The following is a 26,255-nucleotide window of genomic DNA, read 5'->3' on the forward strand; positions in this document are numbered from 1 at the left end:
TTTATATCACACAAAAAATGCACAACATTCAATCCACCCCGGCCGAAGCAATAAAAGTCCCTTACATTCCCAAAACTTGGGACTTGTTGACCTTTGATGCAGATGATAAGAGAATTTGCATGATGACATGAAAGTCACAGATTTCTGTCCAAACGGGAGATCGCAACAGGGACAGCGAAGGTACAGATACAGATGCTCCTATGAAAGAACTTAAAAAGTCTAGAGAATATTCTAAACACTTGAAGGTACTCAGATTTTAGCTCATAAACAAGATGAGTGAATGTAATATCTATTGTTCATGTTCTGTGGATTTATCCTTAAGTTGTGAACTGTCTACATTTTCACTCTTCACTGCAAAAAAATTACACAAAATAGTTTTACCTAATGTAAAGGGGGGGCTGATGGCAGTGCCAGGAAGGAGGGTGACGGCAGTTCCAGGGGGGACTGACCACCTCTGGCCCCTGCCTGGCTACGTGCCTGGTGTAACGTCGTTGCAGTTCGTGTTGAATGTCTAAACCCTGCAGATAGAAGTGACAACAGCCCTTCTCAGAAAAGCAGGTGCTGGAACTAGCGTTCGAATCAGGACTTCAACTTTACATGTATTAATATTGTGTTTTTATTTCCACTAGCCATTTCAAGGATATCGGAGTTCGAGAAGCTGGTGAAGGTGTTAGGAAGTTGAAAAAAAACCTCGTGAAAACACCGTAGAAAGGAAATTTTGACTACAGTGTACACTGATTTCGTGAACAATGCATATACAACTAACCAGTACTAAGCACGACAGCGCAATCACGAAGTCGCCTGGACGGAAGTCAGCTCGAAAGAAACCACAAACGACCTCACCAAGAAAGGTTGGATCGGCTGAATCATCGCAAGCTTCGAACTTCACCCTGTTCTGCGAGTCGACCACGTTTCACGGGTTCAGCCACATCCCAACAAGCACGATGCTCTTCGGCAAGGCATTTTGGTCGCTCACAGTGTCTGCTGCTACCAGCGCCCTCCTCTACCACATCGTCGTCATGACGTTCAAGTCTCATTCCGTCTCGTCGGAGATCACGTACCGGCTCGAACCAATCGAGTCGCTGCCTGTGATCACGTTGTGTCCGGAATCGCCATTTCTACGCTCCAAGCTCATAGGTAAGTTTTGAATAATTGTAAACGCCAAATTGAAATATGCTACACTTCTTTTTGTTTTACTTTTATTATCACCATGTTATCCAAAGGCCAATTCAATTGTTTGATTTGGTTTATTTTACTTCGCCTTTCTGCCAGTTCTGTCTAATCGCGAAGACGAGGGGACACTCACTAAGAACACCCATAACCCATCCCACACATCTAACGCGCTGTGCTAACCACAAAGGCCAATTTCATTACATCTTCAAACTACGAGATTTGTCTACTTTATGAAAAGGCTAATTTGGACTGGACCTATGGGGCTATTCCTGAGTAAACAAAAAATAATCGATCAGACAATTCGATTATTAATGGCGGGGAAAGAACTTCTGGTTTGGCGAATTTTCCAATATGAACAAGTGGAATGCAGATCGTCACCGAGCTCATTTTCTTATAAAAGATCGGACACAAAATGGATCACTTGAAATTTTTGAGTGGTGGTACGTACAAAGGTACCCAGAAAAGATTGGCAATTTCCCGGATCGTTTCGATGCAGATATAAGAGACAATTCTAATATTTTCCAAGGCAATGTTTATCTACCATCTGCTTCGTTTTTGAAAAGACTTCTCCAGGTTGAAATGAAGCTTACATTAATTATAAAGATTGAAATACTTCGATAACAACAGTAAAATAAATAATAATTATTCGAATTTAATTATTATTGTTGTTTATTATTATCATGCTATTCGATGCACAAGCCGAGTGAATATCCAGCACAACTATTTTCCATTAATACTTTTACATTTCATAGTTACTATACTGAAATGCACAGTTATTGTATTTTGTTATTAACTTTCGCAAGTGTCTTTTAAGAAAGGACTTTAGAACTTAAAAAAAAAACTCACAAATATTGTGTGACCTCGTCTAAGATTATAATTTCTCAAATTCTGAAAACTGTGGAACCATTTATTCTTTGAATTAAATGGTAGAATATGAAAAAATATCCTGGCTCCTGTATTTTTCACTCATTTTTTCGATCTGATGCATATTTTACATTGATTACTCTGTTCGAATACTAACCAAGTTAAATTTATTTCTGTTTTTAACAATAAAAATAACAATAACTGCTTTTTTGCAACTGGAAATGAAGGATGAGTTTCCAGAGGGGGGAGACGAGGGGTCGACTGACCTACCGAAGACCATTGAGAGAGCGCTTATCAACATCCAAAAGGCAAATGCGTTATAATATGATTATAAACAGTTCCAACTTTTAAATGTAGTAAACACATGTCAGTTAGACAATTATAATTTTCGAAACACGTAAAATATTTTCATTTGATTTGATGAAGTGCCGATTGCAGAGCCTACTTCCTCGTGTTTGTGTTTAATCTTTTCGCTTTACTACCTAAATCCACTGATCTTTCAATATCGGGTCTGTCTGAAAACGATGCGTAGATACATGAGAACAATTGTTTGTTCCCTATCTCATGTTGAAATCAAAATCCACACAAATATTGTTGCCTTTACACCATTGAATTCAATGTTATTCTTTTCAAAATCGGAAGTGCAGTCCCCGCCAAAGCCAAGGAAGCACAGAAGTGTAAACATCCGGTGTATAGCGCCCATAGTTTAAAGTGGGATATGAATCACTATGTGCCTCCACCGGAGATCAACCCGGGACTCCTTCATTAGAAAGCCATGACGTTACCATAAAGCCGCGTTTACACCGAACGTTACAAACAAATGTTGTGAGCTTTTTGTTAACAACAGAGGTTGACTCCAGATGTTGGTAACCAGAACACTAGATTGACTTTATTTTTGTTAATAACTTTTGTTAGAGTGCGCGTCAAATCTCCTGCATATGGCGATAGCCAATAGCAGCGCACTGCAGCCGTGCCATGTCGAAATCTCACACGGAAAAGAGACAGCGTGGTTGAGCGAAACGCCTTGTCAAGGAGAGCACGACAACGCCGCACGTCTGTGATTCGCTGGTGCTGTTCAGCCGTTCAAGGCCATATGCAGGAGATTTGACGCGCACTCTTAACATTTTTGCTGCATGATCTCGGTTGTCTGCAATAGGTCGAGTGTGGGGGACAGCGGCGGTGCCAGGATTAATCATCTAGGGCTGCTGACCCATACAGCACACAAATATCCAGGAGACATCTAATGGATATCTTCTGGATTTCGTGCGGAGATTTTGGATATCCGCAGGATGTCCCGGAATGTCCAGTAGACATCCATAGGACATCCTCTGGATATCCATATGTCCGTCCAGGGGACATCCATAGGATACCCAGGAAGGATGTGTTTTGGACAACTTTGGTCCCAAAGGACAGGTTTCTCGCGGAACAATTCAAATAAGTTCAGCACTTGATCCTTTGACCACTCCATCTCACTCAAAATATTTTCCAAGATAAATAAATTACGAAACAAAACACACTTTGTACTCGCTATCTGTCTGTCACTGGCGTGATTGTGGCGGGAGAGGAAGCGCGGGAAATGTTGTTAACATGGAGAAGGCTCTGTTAACATGTGTTGGTAACAAATGTTGCTAATATTCTTTGATCTTTACCGACTTCTTGTGGATAACAAAATTTCTGTTGCCAACACGGGAAATCTGTTGCTAGCATGAGATGTTGATAACAAATTCACAAGCGTTTTTCGAAATGTTGCCAACATTTGTTGGTAATGTGTGTGAGCAACCCCGGTGTAAACGCGGCTTTACTCCTTCAGGAGGCCTCTTCACACTTCCGTAAGCAAGGGATCTCGAGTTCAAATCCAGGCCTGGGTATGGATGTTCTTAGTGAATATCCTTCATCAATTTCGTCATATCATCACTCATCATCATCTTTGCGATTAGCCAAAGTGGCAGAAGAGTGAAGAAAAATGAATCAAATCGATCAGTCTACAACGTGATGAATAGGACAAGGCGATACTGCACCTTTATCTTAAGAAGTTGAAAGATTGCTCGAATATATATTATGTGTATCATGAAACAATTAGCTATATAAAGGAATATATTTAGTTTTTTTTTCATTTTCGTCATATTCGAAGAATAGGAAACTGCAAAATCATTTTGAACATATTTCTAAAAATAGTTCTCTTGGGCTTGTGTTATTTTTGAGATTTTATTTATTATTGAATATTTCTGCTTTATATTGCTTGTCCACACATAAGCACACAAAGTAGATCTATACCAATAGCTCCTACCCCTAGCATTCAAGTTCTGACAGGTTAGAAAAGTTCTCTTGCTGACTGTGAATTACATCAAGGAGATATAATTTACTTTTAGTATGCTTAGTACTTTTTTAAGGGGGGACCCCAGAAGTAAGCTCTCCTCCTTCCGCATACATTCCAGGGTATGCGCTTAAGTCCTGCTGCCTTTAAATAAACCAGGACTTCAGTTGTTTGAATTTGATCGGTTCCCCCGCCTTTTTATATTCATGTTTATTTATTTATCAATTATAATATACAAATACATATAATATACATACAAGCGGAACATACGTAATACATAATGTAAAGGTGATACAAGTAGTACAAAGCGTGGACCCATTCTGGTTCCCAGAACAGTCCTTGTGCGAGAATTTATTAATCTTAATATATTATATCAAGATAATAATAAATATGAATATTTAAAGAGGGTTGTTGTAATTATGCATCTACTTCAATTTAATAATATTTTAGTGTTGAGTTATCCATTTTTGATAAATATTCTGGAGTCCAGAACAGTGAAGTATGGAGTGTGGCCAGCGTATGTTAGAAGGGGATGAAGTGTTGTTGTGAAAAGGTTAGGTAGGTTGGGAGCGATTTGACATGTCCGGATGCTCTGTACTCGCTCTGGGTTCCAGAGTGGTTAGTATTGTTTCAGTAGAAGCAGAGAGAATCCTCTCCATGTACAAGTCTTTATTAGTGGGAAAGAGACAATAATTTTTATTAGGGAATCCTCGCCAAGTGTTTATTGTTAATTTGAATTCAGATTTATTGTGAAAAGCCACTGAAATTTGTGTTTTCACTAACAGCTCAGAACGAAATTATTTTTTGTAAATTGATATTAAATTGCAGATATTTGCCAGTTCTGCAATAATCATGGCGTCGCTTATATGGAGTGTCTAAGGGGAATTATCTCCTTCCCGAACGAGTTATAGTAAATTTAAACATTTTTCACTCTCGTTCATAACATTACTCTTATCTCTAAAATTTACTCATTACATGTTAAGGAACTAATAAGAGGGAAATGTTTCTAAAAAGTATTGGTCATTTTTACTATTTTTAGGCTACAAATGCATTTTCATTTGTCATTTTTCTTTTAGCATATTCATAGGCCATTAAATGCATGGGCACGCCGCTGTTGTCAACATACCTCAATACTCAAGTTTCTGATGCTTGGAATATAATGCTAACCAATATTATATTCAGGATTCCAGTAGAATTACGAATGAATTTGAAGCATGACCCTGCCTTCTCATAACAAGGCTCGCGAATTATTTTTGTCTACATACGTCACCCTCAGTAGGTCATGGCCGGCAACATGATAACAGCATTACAATCTTTCGATATTAGAATTTTGCATCAGGAATACTACGTCTGTATGATGTCCGTTCTCCGTCCATTCGACGTCTGTCATGCCAGTGGCGAACCGTGACATTTTTACGTAGTCATCGCAAGACTTGCCAAGAGTCAGGGTCAATCTTTCAACCCGGGAAGGGGAGGCGGCATTTCTACATTGATAATGATGATAACAGTGTTCGTACATGACGTGTGAAGTCGAGATGGCTAAATCTATTCTAAAAAAAAAATAAAAAAAATAAAAAATGGAAACATGGTTAAACTTCTCTCTCCGAAATTCGGATTGCTTCCGAAATCCGGGTAGTAAAATTTTTGAATCGAGATTTTTAGATTTTTCGGAATCCTGATATTTTTGGCCATCCCTGGTGTGAAAGTAAGATATTTTAGGGAAAAGGTTCTGTTTGAGTAAGTATGTCTATCACCTCGAGAACAAAAATTTTGATCAATTTTTGCCATTTGTAAGCATAGTAAACACAAAACAGCAGGAAGTACTTCGTGTTTTGTAAACCAAGAACATTTTTTCCCCCAAAAAAATCGATATTTGAAACGCAGGACCCAAAAAAATTAAAAGAAGAAATACTATGAAGAAAATAGAATGGATCCAGAATTGCTTTTTTTTCAGTTCTTTCTAGCACTAACTGTGGGGAAATTTATGCTTTTTCTTACATATATTTGTTTCTATGCACCATTACTTTCAACATGTATTCTGTGTAAGTTGCGTTGCGATGCTCTTCAATATGTATTCTTTTTCTCTTAAAAAACAAGAGCGTTGCATGCTTTACAGTGCTGGCCATTCTGAGAAGTTTCATCTTGATGCCACAGAAACCCTGCGGTGTTTGTAAACAAGAAGACTGAAAAAAAAGGTCTCTCATGACCAGACCTTCAAAAGCAGGGGAAAAGCGGTCGAAGGACCTGGGATTCGCAGACCTGCTGCGGTGAGCTGGCCCGCCTGACACCATTGGACTCAACGGAAACACAGCGGGACGGTCGGGCACGGGGGGAGGGAGTGTAGAACTGGACTCTTCTTTCGATGCGCTAAACTTAGAGAATCTCTTGCGTATTTCTAGCTGTTTAATGGTGTTACTTGACTAATTTCGCTTAAAAATATGCGAATATTCTGATATATTTTTTCTTCTTCCCTAAAATATTTAAAAAGCAATATTTTTATTATTTTGCTTTGTCATCGCCGCATCTCCCGGTGACCGGACGCCTCTCCTCTGTGTCATGCTGATATCGATTCGCATATTGACGACTAGGGAAAGGATTTTAAGGTGCAAGGGAAAACAAAGGTTCTGAAAACTTTTGCAAAAAAAAAGGGCTGATAAAATGCCTTTATTCAATGCTCTCTTTTTCTGCGCCTTCTGTATATAATGCGCGCGGACCGCAGAGAGAACGGTGGATCTGCCGAATAGGTTTTGTTGAAGTTTGTGTTTTCTCTCGCGGGTTTTGCTATATTATCTTGGAAACTATTAAGGCTGCAATTATTATATTATACCATTTTATAGCTTTGGTCCTGATCTACAAAATGAGACAATGGGATTTTATGTAGCTGCTCAAGAAGAGTGAATATTATGTCTTTATCTGTCCAATATTTAACAAAACATGAAAGGAAAGGAAGTAAAAATGTGCTGAAGCATAAAAAAGGGGTAAAAATGGGGAAAATGTGCTAATCTCACAAAAAGGTGCAACAAGGTGTGTTCATTTTACTTGATTTCATGTCCTAAAATACATATCACAAACGATCGGTGTGAAAACAACTATATTTTTGTAAAGGTGCTGCACCTTAAAATCCGTTCCCTCGTTTGCTTCTAAGCAGAGAGTTTAGTAGAAGTACTGTATACTAGTTGCAGACTTTTTGTCATTTTTTTTAAAGTGATGTTCGACCATTATGTGAAGCTTTAGTTTTTTAAAAATACTAAATTGTCATTAGTGCAGTGTTAGGATGCACGGAATACTAGTGAGTATGTGTTATTCAAATCGACAAAAATAATTTCTTCGTGACAGTTTAGCGAATATTTTCCCGGTCTGAAAAATAAGGTTAACATATTAGTTGGTATTGATTTTTGCATTAAGACGATACATTCATTATACTCGATGAAATTTACTACAGCGTTGCGAAGCAGGGACTCAGAAAATGTATTATTTTGTGTCCAAATATTCTGCACCGCTATCGTTGGTTTCGTTAGCCTAAGCGCACATACGATGATTGCGCGATGAAGGGTTAACTAGTTTTTTGACTCAGAAAAACAGAGTACGACGATTATTGCATTGCCGTAACCTGTACTGTACCAGCGTGAGTCATTCAACACCGTGTTTGATACAAGGGAACTACGAGGGTAGTTTGAGATGTAAGGTGACAGATGGCAGCACCATAATCGAAATCGATGCACGGTCGATACGTTTGATCCTTCAAACAAGCCCTTACAGAGTTTCAGCCATGTGAAGTTATTGTTTATAAAATGATTTCTCCTGGCCTGTAAAATAGTAGTTCACAGCACGAATCACTTTATCGTTATCGGAAAATCGTTGTCCTCCAAGATATGTTTGAGGTTAGAGAATATATGGAAGTCAGGGGAAGCTAGATCGGGCTAATAGGGCGGATGATCCAACATATCGAATTTAAGCATGGATCTTAGCCTTAGAGATCATTGACGTGTGAATAGGTGCATTGTCCTGGTGGTTTTGTCCATCATTTATGAAAACTCTTGCACGATCACTTACTTTGCGTGATCAAACAATAACCTCACAACGAACTGGGCTGAAACTCTGGAAGGATCAAACTTAAAGACCCTGCATCGATTTCGATTATACTGCTGCCATCTCTGCTTTGTTTACCTTACTTCTCAAACTACCTTCGGTATTTTTACGTTTCAGAACACAACGTTTCAACCAATGCAGCGAGTGTGTTGGCAAGACAACTTGCCCCCACGCTTGGCTACTTCAATAACCCCTTAGACCCGAGCGACAGCGTCATCGAAGCGGCGATGAAGGAACTACTGGAGAAGAATTGGGGCCTGTCGGATTTCCTGACTAACTTGGGAGTAAGGTAGTTTTTCTTCTCTCTCTCTCTCTCTCTCTCTCTCTCCCTCTCTCCCCATCAGGGATATTCAAACTTTTTCTTTCGCAGAGTGTACCGATTGAATGATTGCTCGTAGGCAACGTTACATTTTATTTACACCAAAGATAGGCATCAATGTAAAATTGTTTTTCAAGTACTATGGTAGGCCACATAAAATATCTTGGCGGTTCCTAGTTTAGTTGGCACCGGTTTACAGTTTTTTTCATCACTACATATACAGCGTGGTGTATATTGTATCTACCAATATCACATGGCAACCCTGTTGGAATGCAGGTGCGCATGCGCAGAAGTTTCCCATTCTTAGGCAGCTGAAAGCCTGGCAACTAGTTTGCCATGGAACGTTCGTCTGTTTAGCCACGAATCGTAGCACTGTAGGCGTTCATCCGAACAGGTTCCGTTCAGGAGACGCAGGAGACACTGCACTGAGAAGCATCAGGATACCAGAGAATACGCCTCCTCCGACCTGGAGACTTCTGTTTCTGCACGCTGCCATTGGCTCTCTATTGTCTGGCCCATCGTATCATGGCTCTGGCACGGGTTGATGGCGACCCTTATTGGGCCGTCGTCGCCGTGCCTGCTGCGTCCCTGGAATGAAACCCGTTCGGATGAACGCCTTTACTGCCACGATTCGTATGTGAGCCGGCCAACGTTCCTTAGCAGACTAATTGCCAGACTTGCAGCTGCCTGACAAGGTTAAACTTCTGCGCAAGCGCACTTGCATTCCGACAGTGTTGGCAAATGATATTGGTAGATACAATATGCGCCAACCTGCATATGTGTGGTGATAACAACACTGGCTCACAGCGTTTCACAACCAGAAGCGACGTCACCGACGCAATATAATGTTGTGTTGTGTTGTAAGCATACAGGCGACGAAACGGGATTCTTTGAACGACTGTAGCGCCGAAACGACACACCAATAACAACAATTTTACCGAGAAAAGTTATTTGTTTCCATGTCCTCTACACGTTTCTGTGGTCCCTGGGCATCATTTTACTAACACACTGTACACACACACACACTCGTGTTTTGAAGAAGCATGTTGCAATTCTAAATGATAAAGAATAAGAATTGAATTTAATGTTTTACTTCGTGTATTCTACACAATACATAATTTGTTATTATCGTGTCCTCCCGTTTCGCCTTATCCCATTTCGCCTTATTGCTTTTTCACCTCTCCCAATAGAATTTCAATTGATTTATGTGACACGAACTTTCCCGGAGAAGGCTGCGTTCAAAGAGGAGCGGGATACAGAATAAAATATTTCATATTTTTAAAACTTCGTTTGGAAAGTTGCTCAAAAACCGTTGTGGTAATCGGGAGTCATTTCAAGGGGATTTGAATTCACCACCTTGGTTTTCTCGAATTATTTACTGCGTGCATTTGAAAGTTTTGATTTTCTCAAAATATCGTAGGGGCTGTAGCCCCATCAGCTCACCCGTGCGTACGCCACTGACGCGTTTTAATTGTTCTTCTTTTCATTGTATCGTATACTTCTATTCGATATTTTGGGTCTTAATTTAGTTATAAACAGTATCGGATTAATTGTCGTCTATCATGAGGTATGGGTATTTTTCAACCATGAGTCTGTTAGGTTCAATGAAGGTTTACCGTTGGTATTAGATGGTTCGGGGTGATCAATTAATTTTATACTTCAAGGAAAAGCAATTGCTTTGTTGGACGTCAAAAGAATGGCCAAGTACTCTTGTGATAAATGACGGTTTACAGTGTCAGACGACTGAAGGGCTGATCGCGTAATTTTAGAGGTTAAGACCGGGCTCAATTGACATTTGTTGTTGTTTTTAGTAGCCTCAGGGGCGATCTCTTAATTTTAGACTTCATGTGAGGAAGATTGACGTTTTAGACTTCAAGGTGAGGCAATTGGCATTTGAGAGATTCAGCACAACTGTGATAACCTGTTTTTAAATGTGGGAATGTATAGAGTCTCCAACAGTACATTGTTTGATGCGAGGCTATGAAATCAACTTCTGTAACATGCGAATTTTAACACTACAGCAAGAGGACATGTATTCCTTAATATATTATAGACCTATAAATAAGCATTACGCTATGCTTACGCAATACTAATAAGCATGTTTTTTTGTGCACAAATTTACGAGTAATGGAAGTTTTCACTTTTCAGTGGCTTCATTTTTTATTGCATTGATAATGTTTTTAGTAGCAATAAATAAATAACGTAGTGAGTGGCGATTTCTTTCCAGCTGTGAAGACATGATTGTTGGTTGCATCCATGACATGCACAATATGACAGCGGAGAGATGCTGCAAGAAATTCATGCCTATGTTTGGAAATTTAGGCCAGTGTTTCTCTACGAGGCTTCCCATCACCAGAACTTACGAATTTGGTCTAGAATTCGGCATCATTCTCAAGTACAGCCCGGACGAGGTTGTTGGTAAGTTTTCATGTCCTGTGTAAACCCCGCGCCATGAGAGAACCTAGTCAGACTTTTCGTCTCCAGATGTGTGAGTTTTCAAAAGCAGTGTTGCCACCTGACCCTTCGCTCGCAGTCCAGTCATTTGATAACCGGCGGCGATTAGGCCTTGTCGCGCCTTTGACCCCAAACTGTTGTTCTGCATACGTTTGGCAATATACCACAAGAATTTCTCGTCGTCATGGCAGCTGAACCAACTTGCTCCCATGGTGACCCTACTGTCCTGTGCAAGAGCCAACCAAAATTAGAATTTAAACTTGGTTTTCATCGCGCGGGGAAAGAATGGTTGCAGAATTTTGAAACGAACGTTCTTATATAAGCAAAATGTGTAAGGCAGGCTTTGGACGAAAGCATTTCCTTTAACATTTATGGTAGCATAAATGCTATGTAAATGCTGCCAAAAACCTTATAGCAGATGGTATTTTACACGATAGCATTTCATGGGATATTTCGGTTAGCTTTGGTGATTACAATTTATAATACATACAGCACAAAAGGCACATCAAGTTGCACCATCTATGGCGAGTGCACGGTGTTTACAATGGAAACAACTAAAATATTCTTCCATGCGTATACAGTAAACGTTGTAAAGTATGTATTTAAACAGCGCCATTCTTCTCTATCTAAAACTATTTAATACGAAACGTTATTCCTCTCGGTTGAACAGTTATCGTCTTTTAAAAATGTGAAGTGATACATTGTTTACATCTTACGTTGCCGCCATTACAACTGCATTCGTGACCTAAAGGTCGCTTCTGATTGGTTATGCTGTGAGAAATTCTACGGAAATAGAACGGGTTCTGTTTTTGAAAAATGCCATGAAATATGCCATGACATCTGAAATGCCATAAGATTTTTCACTTTACACGGTAGCATTTTGGTCATGGCACAAATGTTAAGAGAAGTGCTAAGGAAAATGCTTTCGTCTAAAGCCTAAGAGATAACATTCAATAGGTTTTGTCCTGTCATAGCCACATTTACAACACCCATGTAGATGTCGAAAATGTGGGCGTGGTTAATAGCAACAGTCAATAGTAGTCCGTTTCTTACATGACGCAATGAACTATCAGCTGGTTCCTTGACATTGCGCATCAGATAGAAATCATTCACAGCGTAGTAAATTAACGCATGTCGCTATTGTTGGTTCGTAGGATCAAATTTCGGTCACTTCTTCCGCTAGTTTTAAAAGAATCAATCTGTTGTACTCGTGTTGGATTTGAAGCTGTTAATAATTTTACGTTTGGTGTTAGATGTGTTGCATTTGATGTTTTCAGTAATTTTCCTACACTATATACAGTACAATGATTAAGAATTATCCTTCGTTGGTGTATATCTTCCAAAGTAACGCGGTTGTATACAGTGAGCGTCACGCTCACATGTGAATTTTATTGTTTTTTGTCATTTTTAAAATATCTTTTTACATTCATCATGTTGAAAATAGTTTATAAATATGTGTTATATATGTTATATATCACTTATAAGTTTTTATTTTTTTATATAATATGGAAAGTATATTCTTGTATTGCAATATTACTGATTACCTATTTCGAGAGCAAGAAAAGCGAACAATGCTTATAATTTTATTAAGAATTTACTTTTGTTTTACTAATTTGCAAAACATTAGTAATAGATTGAATAATTGTATATTACTTGTTGACAAGAGATATTCTACTTCGTTGTTTCAACCCGACCAAAATATTGAGGATAAAAAACAAGTAAAAATAAGTTCATCTTCATAAGAAGATTGATCAGTGTTGCTATTATTTTCACTTTTCAATGACTCGTCAGCAAACATTATCTTCTGGACACTAAGGATCGAACACTCCGCCCAGGTCTTCTCTTTTCTCATCATTTGGTTCAGCAAGCCATGCTCGGATCTGCTGTTCTTCATTCGTGACGAATATCAGTTAGCTAGAAATAGTAGCCGTAATAAGTGAATGGAGTCAAGTAAAATAATTACCGAAGAGTCAAAACAGTGGCACAACACGAATTCAGTGAGCACAGAAATAAAACATGTATGAAGAGAATGGTGACGCGGTTGGTATACGTGTCAGCGCTGCGCTCACAAAGTACGGACTGCCATGAAAATTACATGTCTGCGCACACTGAGAACAATTCCACAACCTATAACTGGTGTCATCTGGCCATAGACATTCCAAATGACAGCTACAGAAGATCAGAAAGTGATGTCATTTTCTCCGCCTGAGAAACTTAGAATTATATACCAGGGTTAGGTCAATTTCTTTCGCCTCCCAACTTCATGTTGCATGTGGCAGTCAATGCTCTTTCGGGGCTATAGGTCATACACTGTTACTAGCCTGGCCCCCCACACTCTTTACCTCCGCACTCGAGGTTCGGTGCACTTCGTACTCGGCTCAGATTTGTCTAGGCGTATCTTTCTTTGTACGACAATGCACGTGGGTTGCTACAAAGTCAACATAATTATATAATTAACTACAAGAGACAACGGATAACCTTTGCGAAACCTTATTGATCAGGGGAATAAATTACCTTGTCCAGCATCTTTGAAATTAAAAACGGAAATTTTGGATATTTTCTATAGTTTAATTAACGTAAAATTTGAAGTATATACAAGTCGTATCCGAACGTTCATTTCTCTAATTATTTATCGGGCCAAAAACTCTAATTTTTGATGTTGGAATCTCTATTGTTTGTACCTGGATGCTTTACATTTCATGAATTACATCTGAAGTACGCTTGTCACAAGGTAGACTCGCGTTACTCCAAGAAACGTCTTAACAGGCGCTAGGCCGCCCGACGTGTACATTTCTCAACCTCTACGGCGACAAGGCACTAGGCTGCCCGGCGCACCGTAATTACTTCAAAATAACATCCAGTACAAACTACCTTTTTACCTGTAAACTGGACACCAAGGCACTAGCTTGCCCGGCGATCCAATCTCTTATAGCATCCGTTTCGGGAGACCTGTCCTCCGGTCCTAGCTGACCGAAGCGAAAACAGCCTCGCCCTTCCAAGTCTCAGTTCCAACAGCCGACCTCCCCCACTCTCATCTGGGAGTTTATATACGTTTTGTTGGCGTCTGTTGCCAACGGCCCTTCTTTCAAAATTTTTAAGCCCGCCTTTCTTTTGAACGTTCGAAACACGAAGCAAGAACAGAGAGCTACATGGTATTTACACATGAAATATATACGAACTTAAAATGCATAATAAATTGATATACACTTATCACATATACATATTTTTATACACGTAATTACCTAATTAATTAACATATTAATAAATATTTCAATAAGAAAAAAAACACCGTTGCCCTGACACGGGGGCAGGGTAACAACACTCACCTTAATTAGTTCTCCGGCGGTTTGTTTCTTTATACAGCATATTTGCAGAAGATACAATTCAATCTACAGGTGTATCAATATACTCTGTATAAAACATACCTTACGAAGTTAGTAATAAGTTGCGTATCCTGCATAAAGATACAAACTGCCGGAGTACTAATTGAGGTGAGAGTACAGTAACGGACACTTCTGGGTTGCAAGGATGCAATTGAATTTCAATAGAATCGTTACGACCCAGAAGTGTCCGCGACTGTACAAAATGTTTATTAAACCGATGGGAGGGTTTTAGATCCAGGCGCAGTGTTTCCATCCTATAAGTTGACTTCATAGATCCTAGTTGAAGATGGTAAGGTCTTTGGTGACCAGATGTTCATACTGTTTAAACAGATGATATTACATCATGCACAGCGTTTACTTCTATGTTATGACCCTGTTGCTGTTGCCATTAGCCACACAATTTTAGGTGTCTTAATGAGAGTTCTCTATCATATTCTGACTCTCGTTGAAGCCCAGATATTGTTGATACATTGTAAAATGAACTTAAATACTTTGATTTCAGATTTCAACAGATCAATTGCACCAATCACTGGACAATCGGATGGTTACGTTTACTATATATCAGGCAACTTATCTCTACCAGAAATCACCATGTTGGTGACAAAACCACACGCAGTGTTTCCATCTCAGAAGCTGATTTCAAAGATCGTAGTTGAAGTGGTAAGGACCAAGGTCTTCGGGTGACCAGATATTATTATTATTATTATTACAGTTAATATTTTCTGTTTTAAACAAAATTACAGCTGAAATTGTACGTATATGATATTACATTAGCTGATTACAAAATATTATCGCACAACGTTTAGTTCCACAAAAATTACTCTCTACAATAATAATAATAATAATAATAAATATTAGTATTTACAAACATACAATCAAAATGCAGAATAAATCAATTTGATCATATTGAAAGCGTTAAGATAGAACATGCGAGTCAATCAAAACTCGATGAACATTGAGAACGTCCACCAATGAACGTGATGTTATTTTGTAACTATAAACATGACCACGATTAAAATACTGGACAATCTGAATGAATTTCAAATAAAGTTAAGAGAGAAGAACTATATCTTGACAAAATGTGCTCTCTTCTTGAATTACAAGGCTTTATGGTGAGCACTATATGCAGTGGAAGAAGTATGGCTACTACTGTGTTGCCAACCTCGTTATATTTACTCTGTATCAGTGGTGCAACATTGATTGTATTCTGGCTCATGTTAATGAAAGTTCCTTTATAATTATAAATATTAATGGTGTCCTTTTCGTGACTGGGGCCACATATTTCTGTAGTCTCTTCCGTTGAATACAATTACAAAAGACAGCATATTGTTTATTCTTGTAGCTTGACACTACAGAACTGGCTCATCAAAGTTGGCTTCATTCCAAACCTTGTGCGAACAAAATGGAGAATGCCAGAGATGCATGCTGGACAATAAAGACACAGATGTTTATTGAAAGTTTTTGCAACTGTTCAGTAATGTTCTTACCATACGACGGTATGTAACACAGTTTTCTTTACAAACATGAAAATTTTATTACAAAATTCATTGAAGTTTCAAATATCAATACAAAACTTACTCATGTAAGTTGTATATGTAAGAATATATTTTGAGAATTAAATGTCTACTCTTTATATCAGTAGTATATGTGTAATTGCTTTTCAGATTTATCTTTCTTTAAAGGATTGTAATGCGTAAATAGACTCTTTATTTGCACTTTGTCTTGCACACTTAACAACTTTTATTACAATCTACTTTTCTACTTTTAAATAATCCATTCTAGCTTTATCCAAAAATATCGAAATTGAAACATTAAGTGTGAAATATTGATAGTTATTGCTTAAATTATAATATAGGCCTATATGTTTATGTAGAAAAGCTTAATTAATATATGTTAACAGACATATGTGTCATGATATTGATTATATTTTATTCTAGGTTGTGGACGACCATTGTTTCCCATTAGTCAAAGGCCGCCTATACAATCTAGTTATTGCACACCTGGAGAGAAAAATGGTAGTATTTCCACTATTAAACTGTCAATATTAAATTTAGGACGTGACTGCTTTTTTTATTGCAAAGAGTTTCATTATTTGAGTAGGTACATTGCACGTTGCTCCATATAGCTAATTTGTATTTTTATTTTTTGTTATTCAGCGTCACTAATAGCTACGATGAGGTTGGTTAGATGTAATCAAGGTGGTTTGATATAAATCGCGATTGAAATGAAGATTTAAAACAGGTGATTTTTTTTAAAAAAGAAATCACTGATTTCAATCACTTTAAATAAATAATTTATAGAATAAGTACATAAAGATTTTGTAAATATCAGAATCCCTTTTCGTGAAAGTCCATTCATCTCGTAATCATTTAATGGTGTTCATTAGGCTCTAAGAAAGGTACACAAAGGAAATAAAATATATGTAAGTTACTGTTGGTGTGAAGCTCATATGAAAGGAAATGTAACCACACATTCAACTTGATTAAAAATTAAATAATTTGTATAGGCAAAAATAGCAAACATTTTGTGTAGAAAAATATACAAAATACGAATCATGTTAAACCATAAATAGTGCCATTATCATTAAACTGTAAATAAACATAGTAGCTGATATTCTTCAAACTATCATCAAATGAATCTCCAAACTTCAGCTACAAGGACTATAAAATTATTTAAGTTAATATTTTAAGTTACAATTATAGAGTACATGAGTCATTCAATGCCAAATCAACACAGCCTCCAACCTGACCCTCTCCGATTTTCATGAAATTTGGGGAGTTGAAACTATGCATGGAACTTAGTAACTATGAAAAGTTTTAGTCTCGTGCGTTTTGTAATTGTTAAATTATTCAAGGTCAAAGTTAGCAGAAATTGTCCTTTTTGAGTGCGCTTAGCTATACTAAGTGTGTTGTAAGTCCGCCACTGTTTCGCCTAGAAAGCTAAAATAAGCTTATTGTACAGGGAATTGAACAAGCTTTCCAGTAATATATAACAAGCCCACCTTTCGAAAAAAATATAATTTTGTCACGTGACCTTGACTTTTGACCTTGAATATCTCAAAACAAGTCATCACCAAAAATCGTGAAAAAAATATATTTGGTCCCTCATGCCATACTCTAAAACATATCAAGAAATCATTCTGGGACTGCAATGGGATCAGAAGATACAAACTAATGTGTTTAACTATGTGACTGATAAAAGCCTCATTACATGAACTATGACGAGTCAAAAGTCCTTTAACACCTCCTACAAAATGTAAAGGAGTTATCCTGGATATAATTGGTCATGAAAGAAATAGGTTAGGCACGGGTGGATCTCTAGCTGTGTGTGTCAAGCGCAGGTCCGGCATATTGTTAACAGCCATATTGAATTCAACTCAAACATTTCAATGGAAAGTGAGTGATGTGAAATATCAAATCAGGCTAGAGGTTCACGAGAAATGATGTGACGAAAGTTTCTCCAACGTATCTTTAGCCAGCAAAACGTTATACGCATATCTTTCACTTACGATATATGCACATTGTAGTGTTGTCAATATTCCTGTGAGCACACTCGTTGACGTCTCTCACACTCACATAGAACATTTGGCAATGTAGCAGGTGCACCATCATCGCAAGCAGCAACTATGCCTTCTCTCAGATGGTCAATATCAGGGACTTTTAGTGCATGCACCATTCTCTTCAAATGTTTCTGAAGGTAAAAGTCCTCCTAAGATGTTAGATCTGGGGAATGTGCAGGCCTTTTAATAGATCCCCATCTGCCCATCAATCTACCTAGAAATTTACCATTAAGAATGTTCACATAGTGTGGTCACACACTGTCCTGTTTCAAAACTCTGGAAAAGTGTCATACCCCGTAAGCAAGGATGAAAAACGTGTTCACTTAACATAACACATCCAAGAAGCCCTCACCATTTAAGGTTCCGTTGTTGAATATGGACCAACCATTCCCGTTCTCCATACACTATACCACATCATTAGCTTACCAGCAACAACCATTCGGCTGGGATCTGTCTACTGTAGATTATCAAATCACAGGTATTGCGTATATTTTTTATTAACTTTACCGGGACCATAAAAATTAGCATCGTCACTGAAGAATTTTTCATTCCAAAGGAAGTGTCACGTAATTGTTTGAGATACTTTGCCCAATATTATTAACTATTCAAGTATTTGGTGAATGTTGCTGATTAAAATCATATGCAACGGTGCGTATACTTCTTTCTGTCCCAAGATGTCAGCGTGATCTCGACGAGTTCCTAACACGTTAGGAGCATTCTTAATTCTTTGTTGTTAAACACCTCGTAAAGGAGAAAATGATTACAAGCATGCAGTAATAATTTTTTGCTGGTTAAATATACTTTGGAAAAACCTTCGGTGCTTCATTTCTCGTGAAATTCTAGCCTGATTTTATATTTCACATCACCCACTTTCCTTTGAAATGTTTGCGTTGAATTCAATATGGCGGTCAACAATATGCCGCACCTGCGCTTGACACACGCAGCTAGAGATCTCCCTGTGCCTAACCTATTTCTTTCATGACCAATTATATCCAGGATAACTCATTTACATTTTGTAGGAGGTGTTAAAGGACTTTTGACTCGTCATAGTTCATGTAATGAGGCTTTTATCAGTCACATAGTTAAACACATTAGTTTGTATCATCTGATCCCATTGCAGTCCCAGAATGATTTCTTGATATGTTTTAGAGTATGGCATGAGGGACCAAATATATTTTTTTCACGATTTTTGGTGATGACTTGTTTTGAGATATTCAAGGTCAAAAGTCAAGGTCACGTGACAAAATTATATTTTTTTCGAAGGCTTGTTATATGTCACTGGAAAGATTGTTCAATTCCCTATACAATAAGCTTTATTTTAGCTTTCTAGGTGAAACAGTGGCGGACTTACAACACATTTAGTATAGCTAAGCGGACTCAAAAAGGGCAATTTCTGCTAACTTTGACCTTGAATAATTTAACAATTACAAAACGCACGAGACTAAAACTTTTCATAGTTACTAAGTTCCATGCATAGTTTCAACTCCCCAAATTTCATGAAAATAGGAGATGGTCAGGTTGAAATTTACACATATCTGTGTTGATTTGGCATGGAATGACTCACATCCAAAATGTTTTATTTTCACTGGAAGAAAGGGTACTGAAATGATTATTAGTTTCATTAACACACTCAACAAACATTTCTACAATAGGAACAGCATCAGAAACAGAAGAATGTATATTTACTTATATTTTTTATTTGCTGTAATCAAAGTGTTCAAATATTTTACAGGCCGTTTTGTAGAAAACATCTTTTTATGAAAAACATATATCTATATGTATGGCCAGAAACCATACAAGCAATTTTAAGCGTGTTTTTTATATAAAAAAATCGATTTATATAAAAATTCCGATTTAATAAAAAGAATTAGAAAAAATATTTTTTTAAATAAAAATCATAATATTTATTCACCCTGGATGTAATTCACGGACGACGGAGCGGTCATATAGAAGCCAGGGCTCGAGCCCGCAACCGTTGTGATAAAATGTGAATGTGGTTGAATAGGTACTGGATTGAGAATGCTGTTTTCCGAAGGATCGTGCCACCCAAACGAGGCTTCAACAAGGGATGTTGAGTGAGAAATGTTCTCTACAGGCTGTGACACATTTTGACATTGTGTCGGCGCTGCACGGCGACACACCATGTGTGTGGATACTAGGGATGACCGATATCGGAAATTTGATATCGCAATATATCGTCACAGACGGTACGATATTTTTTCCGTCTTGTGATATTGGCGATATATCGTCTCCACGATATATATAGCCAAATATTGTGACGATATCTCACTGACACGATATATATCGCCAAATATCGTGACGATATTTAGTCCACACCATGTGTATATCAGACACGATATTTATCGCCAAAATATCGTGACGATATATCGGCGACACGATATATATCGCCAAATGTCGTGACGATATATCGCCAAATATCGTGACGATATATCGCTCACACGATATATATTGCCAAATATCGCGACGATATTTAGCCCACACGATATATATATATATCAGACACGATATTTATCGCCAAAATATCGTGACAATATATTGGCGACACGACGTATATCGCCAAAATAACGTGACGATATATCGGCGACACGATATATATCGCCAAAATATCGTGACGATATATCATCTAGTTGATATCGCCTGGACGGTATTTTTTTCAAAATCGCAACATATCGTCTGTTAGTGAAGACCCCTATTATTCAATATTTCATTAATGCCACTTTGGATTATAGAGTTTCGACTGGGGGCGCTTGCACCCTGCCCCTCCTCTGGCGACGTCACTGGAACAAACTTAAATTTCAAAACCTAATTAAAATGTTTGTTAGAAATATTACTATTATTTAAGGAATAGTCGTTGCAAATTTGTCCGCTTTAACGTTGCCGTATTTTGCCAACTAAGTGACTTTCGGAAACTTCTTGTTTCGTTGCGACGTACATTGAAGCTCTTCACAAAGTTGCAAAAATAACTTTTCTGGAATGTCTTTTTACCAATCTCCCTAGGTTAATGCAATGTAATTTAACACACGTTGAAAATTAAGAGTATATATTTTCACAATAGTAAAAATTGAAAGCATCTGTACAGGCTTTTGCAGGCTTATTATTTTCGTAATTCACTGCATTATATAATGCTTATATCTGTACAGTTTTTAAATGTCTACATGTAGTAAAGTGCCACTAAAACTCGAGCACTATAAATGGTCAATACCTAGTGCACTGACATAATAGATAAATGTAATGAAAAACTATTATAATTATTTCCGAAAGTCATTATCTTCTAAAAATTCCTTTTTGAATATGGCTAATTTTTAACAAAATTATAAAGTTGCACATATGTTGCCACCTCTATTTGGTGCAAGGTACATAAATCTTAATTTTAAACCTCAGCTAGAATATCTACAGGGTAGGGTTATTTGTAGATAACGAAACCAGACAGGATGCCTTCCAATGGAGACGTTTAAACGTATATATTATTCGAACACAGGATACATGGAATCAGAATATTTACATGATAAGCTACATTCTTCTGTAATTTTCATTCACAGTCAATTTTCATCTCAATATATTTTTTTATTATTTCTTTTCTCGATGTGAGTATTCTTCTATCTGGATTTCCTTCTTAATGGACGATCTAGACCTGGACTTCCTTCTTAATGTACGATCTGGATCTGGACTTTCTTCTTCGTAGATGGTTTGGATATAGACTTTCTTCTTAGTTTCCTTCTTTCCGCTTTTCTACGACAGAATCTTGAATCAGACAGATTCAAGATCTGTTCAGACAAAAATTTGTAGCAGTGCTTTGACTTCTTTAGTTTTCTGATCAATTTACATATGATCACTAGTTTGATTTATTAAGTATATCAGTGGCGTAGCATGGACATTTCGGGTGGGAACGCCAAGTCCGAATAATTACTTCTAGTATTAGTCGCCACAGGTATTGTTTATTTGCCTGAAGTCAGCTGGGTTTTCAATAAAACATCATCCATGCATGTTTTAGCTAGAAAATTAGATGCCTCACTATGCCACAAATGTTTTGAACTCTGGTGTTTATACCTTTTTTATATCTTTCTGCATGACGCAAGTCATTAAAAACCTACCTGAATAACAAGCGCCTCAGCACAACTGTAGACGTCATTGTTGTGGATGATCCAAATATCGTACACTCTACTGACGTAACAATGCCGATTAGTAATTCAGACCACTGTTTATTACATCTTGAGAATGCTGATAAACATTTTAAATTAATTTTGTCCAGAGACAATTCGATGTTAAACGTTTTCAAATGAATGGTAAACATTTCCATTGACACAATATTAAGCAGTTAGATAAAAACGAAAAAATAATAATAAAAAAATAATAGTTTTGCGGGTTAAGTGGTAGAGCAGCCACAGGCTTTATTTCTACCACGAGGACTTAACCAACTTATTTGACAAAAGCTGTGTTGATCTTTTAATTTCTAATGCACATCGCTGTTCGTGCGATAAATTATACAATGCAGTGGCCATTAAGAAGCGGTATATTTGAGATTGGTAAAGTTACGCCAGTCAATATTGCGTATTGTAGCATCACATAGCACGAGTTGCATGAGCGCGAAGAACCAGGTAGGAATTCTACCGCTGTCGTCTGCTTCAGAAGGCAGGAAGGGTCACATGAACCAATCACGGTAGACCTCTCTGCTCCGTACGCTGGCGTATGAGAGAGCATTTACGCACGTGCTGTAGACATCGAAGCTTTCCCTCCAGAAAGGCGGCAAGGAATATAGAGTATTTTTACGCCGAACCTGTTCGGCGTCCGGCCAGGGAAGGCATTGTAAAAAGATGCTAGAACGAGTGTTTTGAGTGGAGCGTTGCAAGCGGATCGCGAAAAATAGCTATTATAATGCCATGAAGGTCAAACATATATGGAATTAGTCAAGTTTTACTTTATATTCACAGCATTTACGCATTTTTGAAATTTTAAATCTAGGAACGCCGGGCGTGATGCTGATCACATCACCCCCACCCATGACCGGATCAAGAAAGTGTGGGGCTTTACCCCACACCCCCTATACGCCTTCATGGCGTGGTGCTAAGCACAGGGGAGCACTTTACCTTTACCTTTTACGCCGGGCGTACGGGCGTACTATAACGCTACGCCACTGAAGTATATTACATTAATTTATTTCCATTATATTTACTCTTTGCCTTCTTATAATAGATTCTATTGTTCTCATCTTTCCAATTTGCTTTGTTCTTATTTATAAAGTTATTCACGCCTGGTGCTGCCATCTCTATTCCTCTCTGGTAAACTATTTACATTACTTGGTTCTATTGGGTACGTAACAATGTAGTGACATGCAGTAAAAACAGTATCAAACAGTAAACGGAATTAATAAAATGTTAAGTATTCGTTCTAATCTGAGAGAAGCTTCACATGACCACATCAGTGCCAGTGCCATATTTGTGTCAACTTGCATCTATGTAACCATCAAGATGTCTATCTTCAACTATGAAGACGTCGTTTTTTTATATTATACAGGGTGTTTCTAAAGGTCGTTTACAACGCTTGGGAGGTGATTCCTCACACGAAAACAAGCAAAAAGTGTGAGTTCCATTTTTACGACTGAGGCTTCGTTTCCGAGATAGGAGCCTTGCAAAAGGTGACAAAGTGAACGTCACACCTAACTGGGACAAATACTATCACAGATAGATAGGCGGTTCCAAGGGAATCATGAAGGAATCGTATGTGCTCAGTCCGGAAGTCACTATGAAAAGTTCACTGCACGCATGCGCAATGGAGTCCTCAAAGGAATTGGGGATTTCCAGCAAGAACAATGCATGGAAAGGGTATGTAACGCAGCAAGAAGGACCGTGACAATGAGAAATGCGTTAAAGACAACACATCCCGACCTCAAACATCAAAACATGAGCACGGAACACAAAATCTGAAACGTTGAGCACGGTTGCATACCCCAGTTACACGCGAGGAATGAACGAATCATGTCATGTGGCATACGAGAGACACATTACTCCACCAGGAGGAGGGAAAGAAAAACAATATCAGATGATTGCGACAACGTGTATTTTACACGCGACAACTACGTAATATCTCCCCCACACACACACAACAAACAACAAATGCTACAATTTCTTACGCACGGACAGTGCGTGTCACTGTACACCAACTGAAGATGTCACTTTCACCACACATAGGGGGTGGGGAGCAATACCAAGAGTGTTCGTACGCCATCACTGTGACGTAAAAGAGACCAGTTTTGGAAGCGCTGCGCAGGCAAGTCTGGCTCTCGTAGTCTACGTTTGATCTTCATGACTACTGTACCCGCGACAGGAGCTCGAAGGGTTGGTTCTCTCCGGGAGTCGTCCCAGTCGTGTTGCAGGTGCTGGGATATGATCAGCAGTTCGCTCTAGGTTGTCATACGCATTGAAGAGTACTAGTATGTTGTATTGAAATAAGTTGACGTGGTGGAGTGGGCAAGTCAAGTATCGCAACAATTGGTCTGTGGTGTTCGTACGGTGATACGACCAATTAGTGCAGTGTGCCAGTGTTAAACAAAAACGATACTTTGCAGTTCCAGCTCCCTATTACACAGATGGCTGCGTATACGACCCAGCAGCTAGCAGACATGCATCTCATGTATGGAAAGGCACGTAATAATAGTCGTGAAGCAAGACGTCTTTATGGAGAACGCTTTCTACATAGACGTTTACCGTCTCACGCCTTCTTTCAGGTGGTGGTCAGTCAACTGCGTGAAAACAGTCAGTGTTACCACCGCGGCAAGAAGTTGGAAGACCCCGAAGTGAACGCACACATCAGTCTGCAGAAGATGTGTTAACAGCGGTCGCAGAACATCCTGGCACCAGCACGAGCGTGCTCGCTCGGGCACGAAACACGTCTCATGTGAATGTTTGATGAGTGTTGTCAGAGGAAGGAATGCACCCTTTTAAACTGCAGGAAGTACAAGAACTGTTTCCTCGTGACTTTCGCCCTCGTATGGAGTTTTGCCAATGGTTGTTGCATCAGCTGGACACAAACCCTCACTTCGGGTCAAAGGTATTGTGGACAGATGAAGCCATTTTCACCAGGATGGATATCTTCAATAGTAGAGACAGTCATGTCTGGGATTTTGACAACCCACATGCACTTTTTGTGGCCCATCACCAGCACAGGTGTTCAGTGAATGTGTGGTGCGGGATAGTACATGATCATTTAATTGGACCATACATTCTCCCTGTTAGCCTGAATGGTCGCACGTATCATGCATTTCTTAGTGAAGTTCTGCCTGAACTGTTGGAGACCGTACCTTTGGCACTGCGGCAAGAAATGTGGTACCAACACGATGGGGCACCAGCTCATTTCAATCGTAATGTACGACATTTCCTGCATGACGTGTTTTGCAATAGGTTCATTGATAGGGATGAGCTTGTGCGTTGGCCACCGAGGTTGCCAGGTCTCAATCCTCTCGATTTTTTCTTCTGGGGAGAAATGAAAACCCTCGTATACGACACACCTGTCACATCAGCTGAAGACCTCGTTGCTCGCATCAACGTCGCCGCCGCGACGGTAGCAGATACACCTGGCTTGTTTGCTCGTAAACGACAAACCTTGATTCGTCGCTGTCATATCTGCGTAGAAGTGAACAGCAGACATTTTGAAAACCGTCTGTGATTATCGCCCTCAGCAAATCCCAGTGAGAACACTCTTGGTATTGCTCCCCACCCCCTATGTGTGGTGAAAGTGACATCTTCAGTTGGTGTACAGTGACACGCACTGTCCGTGCGTAAGAAATTGTAGCATTTGTTGTTTGTTGTGTGTGTGTGTGGGGGGAGATATTACGTAGTTGTCGCGTGTAAAATACACGTTGTCGCAATCATCTGATATTGTTTTTCTTTCCCTCCTCCTGGTGGAGTAATGTGTCTCTCGTATGCCACATGACATGATTCGTTCATTCCTCGCGTGTAACTGGGGTATGCAACCATGCTCAACTTTTCGGATTTTGTGTTCGGTGCTCATGTTTTGATGTTTGAGGTCGGGATGTGTTGTCTTTAACGCATTTCTCATTGTCACGGTCCTTCTTGCTGCGTTACA

General features: G+C 38.7%; 1 protein-coding gene across 1 annotated transcript; it reads left to right on the plus strand.

The window, feature by feature from the left end:
* Positions 1-749: 749 nt before the first annotated feature.
* On the plus strand, positions 750-25,002 carry LOC146002143 (uncharacterized). Its single transcript, XM_083139861.1, has 6 exons — positions 750-1,137; positions 8,558-8,729; positions 10,987-11,177; positions 15,099-15,256; positions 15,939-16,070; positions 24,898-25,002. The coding sequence occupies exons 1-6, from the start codon at positions 750-752 to the stop codon at positions 25,000-25,002; spliced, it is 1,146 nt and encodes a 381-aa protein (XP_082995987.1).
* Positions 25,003-26,255: the final 1,253 nt, after the last annotated feature.

This window comes from Lepisma saccharinum, chromosome 18, assembly GCF_977018435.1.
Source record: "Lepisma saccharinum chromosome 18, izLepSacc3.1, whole genome shotgun sequence".
In the NCBI taxonomy this organism is placed as follows: Eukaryota; Metazoa; Arthropoda; class Insecta; order Zygentoma; family Lepismatidae; genus Lepisma; species Lepisma saccharinum.